Raw genomic sequence first — 8,525 nt, 5'->3', positions numbered from 1 at the left:
CATTAGAGTGGCGTGTATTCAGTATTGTTAAAGAAATATTTACACTCCACAGGCTTGACTGTGCCCTAAGAGATGAGTCAGAGCCAGTAGCAATGCTAGTTTGTACAGGACAAAGCTGAATAAATGTGCCCCAGGTCACACACTGCAAAGCTGTCAACTTGAATTGGAAGTTAAAAGTGGAATTGGCTTGCAATTTTGTATGATTTACATATTTCAGGTCAACGAGTCTGCATAATCCCCTGGACAACAGCGGAATAAACACTTCTGAACAAAAACATGCGGTGCCTCAGTCATCATTTACCGAGCTGTGCCAGCACAGGCCAGTCCTCCCCCTACCCCATCTCCACCCCACCTCCCCAGCTCACTCCTTGGCTTCACAGGGCCCTTCCTCCCCTTGTCCCATGGGCTGCAGCCCACCTAAATTTCAGTCATATCCAGAGTATGTTATTTTGTAATAATATATATGTGGCTTAGTTTGCCATTTTAATGGCCCGCTCCTTTCCCATCTCTTACTCATCCGAACTATTATCAACGACACCCCAGCCTGGCGGCTTTGAGCACGCCCTATCCAATTGCGTGGACTACCAGAAGCCTAAGAACAGTTTATTTAACTACAATAACTGTGCAGCAGTCTGAAAACAGCCAAAATCACAATAACATCAACCATTCTACTGTTCGCCAATGCACTGCAAATGTAATTTTTCAGCCAGCACCACAACTTCCCCTCTCCCATCACGGGAATCGGGTGCAACAGCCTGCCGGCTAGTTCATCATACTGCATGAGCAGTGTGGTGAAGCTCCATCCTTTAACTTCCTATCAGTTTGATAGACCCCAACAGCCACCACTGTGGAAATTCTGCAGGAGGCTGGGTTTTTTGGGGGGGTTGGTTTGTTTAAGTTTTTTGTGGAGTTTTTGTTTCTTAATGTGAAGCAAGAGTTATCACTAGATACTCCCTTACATAGCAAAAGTCAGGTAGATAGTATTTTGTTTTGTTTCAAATATACTGCAAAGACTGTTTAAAGTTCACATACATTAATCAACGTTAGGGTATGGCAAAAACTCCCATCAACAATATGATCACCAACATCACCACCTTCTCTGAAGACTTCCTACTCAGTGCTAGCAGTTAAAAGAGGAATTAAGGCAGGCACCCCTAATCACAGACCAAAGCTGACCACCGCCATGCTTTCATGGGCTGGGTACCCACCACAAAGACCTGCAGGCAATTAAATTTTTAAAAAAGATATATATATACAAGCAGTATAGAAGAAGAAAACTAGATTTTGATAAGTCACTGATTTTCCACTTCCCATGTCCCCCCAGTGCCTTTACTATTTATCGCTTTGGAAAATATTCCAGAAAATTCCTGCTGCAATCCTAGTCTCAAAGTATTTGCTCACTGCTACATACCATTGCTTGCTTTAGCTAAACTGCCTAATTGTCAGCCTATACAAACACACGATGGACCACTGAGGCAATTTTGAAGTACTGAATGGCTTATGCAGACCAAGTTTTCCCAATTTGGTCTTTTTAACAACTGTTGTCTCAAATCCATTTCCAGTAATAAAATGAACAAACTTACAGAACCACTTTAAAGTACACCATTAAAAATTTTACATTACCATCTTACAGAAAATAAAACCCAAAGCAATAAGAATGTTGATCTCTCCACAATTTCCATCAGTTTCCATAGTTGTATATGTGCTGGGCTGACCTTGGCTGGACACCAGGTGCCCACCAAGCTGCTCTATCACTCCGCTTCTCAGCTGGACAGGGGAGAAAATATAATGAAAGGCTCATAGGGAAAGATAAGGGACAGATCACTCACTAATCACCATCACAGGGAAAACAGACTCAACTTGGGGCAATCAATTTTAATTTATTACCAATCAAATCAGAGCAGGGTAATGAGAAATAAAAACTAAATCTTAAAAACACTCCCCACCCCCACCTTCTTCCCAGGCCCAACTTCACTCCCAATTTTTCTACCTCCTGCCCCCAGGCAGTGCAGGGGGATGGGGAATGGGGGTTGTGGTCAGTTCATCACATGTCGTCTCTTCTGCTGCCTCCTCCTCAGAGCAAGGACTCCTCACATTCCTCCCCTGCTCCAGCACGGGGTCCCTCCCACAGAAGGCAGTCCCCCGCAAACTTCTCCAACATGAGCCCTTCCCATGGGCTGCAGTTCTTCACAAACTGTTCCAGCGCAGACTCTTCTCCATGGAGTGCAGTCCCTCAGGAACACACTACTCCGGTGTGGGTCCCCCACATGGCGACAAGTCCTGCCAGCTGCCTGCTCCAGCACAGGCTCTGCACGGGGTCACAGCCCCGCTTTGGCCATTCCCCTGCTCCGGAGTGGGGTTTTCCCTGGGCTGCAGGTGGATCTCTGCTCTCCCGTGAACCTCCACGGCTGCAGGGGACAGCCCACCTCACCGTGAGCTGCTGGTCTGCACCACAAGCTGCAGGGGAACCTCTGCTCCTCCTTCACTGTCTTTGGTGTCTGCAGAACTGCTCCTCTCACATATGCTCACTCCTCTCTCCAGCTGGTATTGTGCAGCAGTTTTCCCCCCGCCCCTTCTTAACTATGTTATCCCAGAGGTGCTACCACCATCGCTGATGGGCTCGGCCTTGGCCAGTGGTGGGTCCATCGTGGAGCTGGTTGGCATTGGCTTCATCAGACATGGAGGAAGCTTCTGGCAGATTCTCACAGAAGTCATCCCTACAGCCCCACACCCACTATCAAAACTTTGCAATGCAAACCCAATACAGTACAACATTATTTAAACTCTAGTGGCCATTAAACAATTAAAAACTTGACATGAGAATTAGCTTTGACATTAACAGGAACATCAGGTACATGAAAGGAAACAACCTAAAGATACCACAACAAAGCTCTTCAAATATAATAAATCTTAGTATTGGTGAGACACAACAGGAGTCTCAGCAGAGTATCCACTCCATGTACACTCTACATTGTACGACTGCAGTTTCTGTTCTTTGTGCTCCCTTGTCATGGTGTGATTCCACCACTTGACTACTTTCACTGCACCACTAACCACAGTGGTCATTTCAGTTTCCAAGCACAGGCAACACAAAACCTGCTATGTGGCTGTTACTATGCAGAGACTCAAGTGTTGCCTTTCTTCTCAAGATCATTGTGGATCAAAGCATAATCTTCAAAGATCTTCAAGAGGATGGATTTATACTCAGCTTGTTACCCCCAACTGCTGAGACATTATAGTGTCTATACTTATAGCACAGGCCAAGCTTCTCAGATTTTTGTAACTAAACAATTATAATAAGCAACTGTTTATCTATTATTCTTAGGAAATTAACTTAGTGTCTAGGGATTCTGGTATGTGAAACATAAAACAGATATAGCACAAGACCCAGCTAGTAAAGCATGGCAGTTATACTCCCATTTATTCTCCACTATAAATGGAGTTTAAAAAAAAAGCTACTGAGCAGTGCTACAGTTGATCTATTTGTTGTAAGCTGTGCTACACATGAGCAAGTGTTAAAGAGATTATTCAAAAACTGTTCAGCACAAGTGCTTGTTTACTGTATCTTGTATTGCAGGGTAGTTACCTATTAGAAGGCCTTTTTTGTTCTACAATGTACAGTTCAGGTACTAGAGAACATGAAGCCAAAATGACAACATAGAAACTAAATTTGTATTTCAGGTACTATGAGACCGTTCTCCACTTTTCTGGCAGCAACCTGATGATGGGCTTCTGGATAAGAAAAGTTAATGTTTCAGAAACAAAATGTAAAAATTGATTTGCATTAGTGGTGACACAGTGTATGTGCTTATGCACACCTGGGACTGGGATGGAGATGAGAGGAATGAGACCTGGGAACACACTCCTCAAGCCACTGAACATAGATATCCATAAATGAGACAAAAATTGGTTAAGTTTTACCATAGACAAATGTAGCACCAAAACCATTCCAAGCCCTATATTAAGCAAAACATTTCCAAAATATGCTCAACTAATACAACAAACTGGAAAACTCAAATCAACAGGATGTCCTCAAGCACAACAGCTTAACAGCAATCATCATCATTAAGAAAGCTCTGTGCATTGCTGGAACCTTAGGAAGAATGTGTTATCTACAGACTAAAAAGCTTGCCAACAACAGCACAACAGTGAAATGAAATTCAAGTTATCCTACAACACAAATATCCCACTATGATTTGACTGCAAAAAGTTTGTACATACAACCAAGAAAACAAATACGTATTTTTAGAGCAAGCCAGAAAAAAATACTAGGAATGGCAAAAATGGCTACAGGATTTTTTCAAAAAATATATAATTATTTCATTCTAATTCCAGGTGAAGCCCTACTCAGCTCGACCTAATAACGGCTGGCTAAAGAACAACCTCCATCAGCATTAGAGAAAACACTGGTACATATTTAAGACGAGCACAAGTTTTATTCTACCCAGAGCTGAGGCATTAGCCTCATCTTTATGCATGTGTATAATACATTTTGAAAATGCTTTTCATTCAGCTCACAAAAAATTAATTCACAGTCTGTAAGCATCAGATGACAATGATCTTCATTCTAGTCCTGTTTGCCTTCTCGCCACTGTCGAGAACCTTCATTCCACGCTACATATACAAAGAGAGCAAGTACCACATGAACAGTAATTACAGCAATTATGGCAGCATAAAAGTAGCTGTCTCTGTCGGACATTCCTAAGGTACCTGAGAAAATAAAGAAAGTAAAGAATATCAGTTATTAGGAACACTGAAATGGTAAATTATGATTCTTCTTAAAGACCGAAGTTACATTTACTCTAATATCAAAAGACTGAACTTAGAAAGATTCATAAGAAAGAATTCACCGTGATAATTACAGACCTTGAAACTATTTCTGGAACAAAGCAACACTGCAATTATTCAATATTTAAGATAAAATACGCTGGGTTTGAAGTCAACAGCTTAGAGTTCAACAACACTCACTTTCCCTGTTACTATCTTCCAGCACCAAATAAACCTCAACATCCTTTTTTTTTTTTTTCATAAGTGTAACTCTCTTTGTGAGGCAGGAAAATAAGGGGGTGCCGTGGTTTAACTACAGCTGGCAACTCAGGCCCACGCAGCCACTTAGCCCCCTCACAGCAGGATGGGGGAGAGAATCGGAAGGGTAAAAGTGAGAAAACTATGAAAAAAAGCTGTGCACACAGGCAAAGCAAAACAAGGGATTCATTCACCACTTCTCATGGCAGGCAGGTGTTCAGCCATCCCCAGGAAAGCTGGGCTCCATCACGTGTAACGGTGACTTGGGAAGGCAAACACCATTGCCCCAAATGTCCCCCCTTTTCTTTCTTCTTCCCCAAAAATACTGAGTGTAATGCCATTTGCTATGGAATATCCCCTGAGACAGTTTGGGTCAGCTGTCCCAGCTGTGCCCTCTCCCAGCTACTTGTGCACCTGGCACAGCACGAGAAGCTGAAGAGTCTCTGGCTGCTCAGCAACAACTAAAACACGGGTATATTATCAACATTATTCTCATTCTAAATCCAAAGCACAGCACTATACCAGCTACTAGAAATGAAATTAACTCTATCCCAGACAAAAATGGGGGGGGGAGGCGGAAATGATATAATGTATTTGTCACTATAACAGGATAAACCAGTGGAACGGTTAAATTTAGAGGACTTCTATCTTCTGTATTTAGACCGTAAAACAATAATTCCTCACCAGTTAAGATATATGAATGCATCTAACATGAAATAAGCCTTCAAATATCAGAAGACCAAATACCAAAATATAATTTCTCATTTCTTAAAAAAAAAAAAAAAAAGCCCCCACAAAAAAACTAATCAAAAAACCACACATCACACCACACAAAAAATACAACCCTCCAAACACAAACCCCATCCTATCAGTGCTGACAGATCTTGCCATTAACTGACATGGCAAAGCTAAGGCTCAGCTTGCCACACCTCAGGTAAAATAAACAACACACTGAAAAGGATCTTGAAAGTTACCACACTTTCACCTTCAGAACTACATACAGCAGTACACACCAAAGGAGGATCACCTTGCAACACCTTCCAACTCAGTTATATATTCACAAACTGCTCTTAAAAGCAGCTGCCTTCTCCCTTCCCCCCCTCTCTCCTTTTGAAGGATACGCTTTTCTCCTGCAGTATTAGGAAGTTATTAAAGCCTTGCAGAATCAAGGCTAGAACATATCTTGTTGTTAGCAGTTTGACAGAACAAGCAGCTAATATTTTTTTTCCAAATGAAAAGAAAGCTGTATAAGCAACCACATTCAATATCTGAAACTGGGTATAGGACTTAACTGGTTTACACTTACAAATGCCAGTATGTTTGAAAAAAAAAAAAAAGCCTGTAAACAAGATTATTCTGTCTTGAAGACACAATTAGTTTGTGACACCTGCAGCAAACATATCCCTGATGATTCTGAGAAATCTGCTGCAGGGTGCATTATATACACTTTAGGTAACAGAAACCATTCACCTGTATACTATACAAACCATTGTATAACAAACAGCAAATATGGGACTGCAGACCACAATGCAGGGAGGGATACATCAACCACTTTATATAATTTTCTGTTCTAATTAGATATTACAAGGCCTTTAGTCTGCATAAGGAAAAAATATTCAAAACAGGAAGGAGAACAATGCTATTAGAGGATTGCGCTTTTTCTCTTTTTTGTAATAGTAATGCTAATTGGCAGAAACAGAATTACCTTCAAATATATAAGCCTTTGATGCAAAATATAGCCCAACAGGTAATGTGATCATTAGAGCTGTGAAGAATAGAAGTGTTCTTAAAGTTGATGTTAATGAACCCTCATTTCTGAAATAAATAAGAAAAGTTACATGCAGAAGAAAGTCACAATATATATGCCTAAAAGAGGACAAGAAGCAGAAGCCAATTACTTATCAAGAATTGAGTATGTGTATCATTTAGAAGCAATAAAGACTTTGAATATGCATTTGTTGGCTGCAATAGATAAATTCAAAATGATGTAATGATTCTGCCATTCAAGCTCACAAACAAGATAGAAAACTATATTTTTCCATGTTATTGTTTTGCAAGAATCAACAACATAAGGGTTTTACACGAATATGCTTATTGGTGTATTATTACATACTTATTAAATACCTAATATTAGATACACCCGCACTTGTCATATGATGGTGCTGATCATGTACTGCCATACATTTAGGCAGCACATACCTTAAAAAAAAAAAAAGACATACAGAATCTTTTCCTTTACTAGAGTTTGTCTCAAGGTCTGTTGGGAAGGAAAGCATGGTGGGGGTTGGTCTCTTCTCCTGAGTAACAAGTGATAGGACAAGAGGAAATGGCCTCAAGTTGCACCAGGGGAGGTTTAGATTGGACATTAGGAAAAAATTCTTCCCAGAAAGGGTTGTCAGGCATTGCAACAGGCTGCCCAGGGCAGTGGTGGAGTCACCATCCCTGGAGGGGTTTAAAAGGCGTTTAGACGAGGTTCTCAGGGACATGGTTTAGTGCTAGTTAGGTTATGGTTGGACTTCATCTTGAGGGTTTCTGCCAACAGAAATGATTCTATGACTCTACAATCCCAAACTTTCTCTATGGAAATTAGAAACTATTCACTATTTAACACCCACAGAAGAACAGGAAGATCTCCAGCTTATTACCAAAACTAAAAACTCCATTGTTGACAAATACTTTTCTTACACTGACATACTTGCATCACTTCCCTCCAGAAAAAAACCAACCAACCAACCAACCAAACCCCCACCCCTGACATCTGTGTATAACCTCAGCCCTAACACGGAGCCTTGACCTGCAGACCAGCCCTCAGTCTCAGGTGTGGGGTTGCCCGCGGTCACGCAGCTCGGCCAAGGCAACCCCGGGGCCTCCGCCACCCGCTCCGGCGCCTGCTGCCCCGAGCTACCGCTTCTCCTGCCCCGCCAAGGGCCCGGGACGGGCAGACACCGTCCACACACCGCTCCCCGGCCACACACCGCTCCCGCACCCCCTGCACTCCCCGGCCTGTGCTACCGGCAGCGATCCTGCCCGCCCGCCGCGGCCCCGCAGACACCCGGACAGGTTGCGGCCCGCCGCCGGGCCCTGCCGCCTCGCAGGGGTGCCCGCCCCCCCGCTCCGCCAGGCCCTTCCTCTCCCGCCCCCGGGACTCACTGCCTGAAGTCGGGCACCGGAGCCGCGTTCAGCTTCCCGGGCTCGTAGCGCTCCATGGCTGCCGCAGCGCTCCCCGCGCACAGCCACTTCCGGGTGAAGGACCGCGCGCCACGTGACGCGCGGAGGGGCGGGCGCGCGCGGAGGGGCGGGCGCATGCGCAGGGCGGGCAGCGCGCCGCCGTCTCCATAGCAACCGCGGGGCTGTGGCGGGCCCGGGCGGCAGGGCTGCGGCCCGGCTGTGTGGTACGCTTGGGCGCTGTTGGACAGTCGAGCACAGCAACACTTGTATGGTGAAGGTCAATGCTTTCCAGAAAATGGCAGTGTCCTCAGTGCCAAAAAAAAAAAAACAAA

The 8,525-nt window shown here is 43.7% G+C and overlaps 1 protein-coding gene across 1 annotated transcript; it reads right to left on the bottom strand.

Annotated features, from left to right (window-relative positions):
• Window positions 1–1,847: 1,847 nt before the first annotated feature.
• VMA21 (vacuolar ATPase assembly factor VMA21) lies at window positions 1,848–8,283 on the bottom strand. Its single transcript, XM_065643336.1, has 3 exons — window positions 8,176–8,283; window positions 6,731–6,840; window positions 1,848–4,710 (listed from the first exon to the last, which is right to left on the bottom strand). Exons 1-3 carry the CDS (start codon window positions 8,229–8,231, stop codon window positions 4,568–4,570), a joined length of 309 nt encoding a protein of 102 aa, XP_065499408.1. The 5' UTR covers window positions 8,232–8,283; the 3' UTR covers window positions 1,848–4,567.
• Between the last annotated feature and the right edge of the window lie 242 nt (window positions 8,284–8,525).

Source organism: Caloenas nicobarica, chromosome 12 (genome assembly GCF_036013445.1).
Source record: "Caloenas nicobarica isolate bCalNic1 chromosome 12, bCalNic1.hap1, whole genome shotgun sequence".
In the NCBI taxonomy this organism is placed as follows: domain Eukaryota; kingdom Metazoa; phylum Chordata; class Aves; order Columbiformes; family Columbidae; genus Caloenas; species Caloenas nicobarica.
The sequence above is the reverse complement of the archived record's forward strand: the minus strand, read 5'-3'. Positions and strand labels throughout refer to the sequence as shown.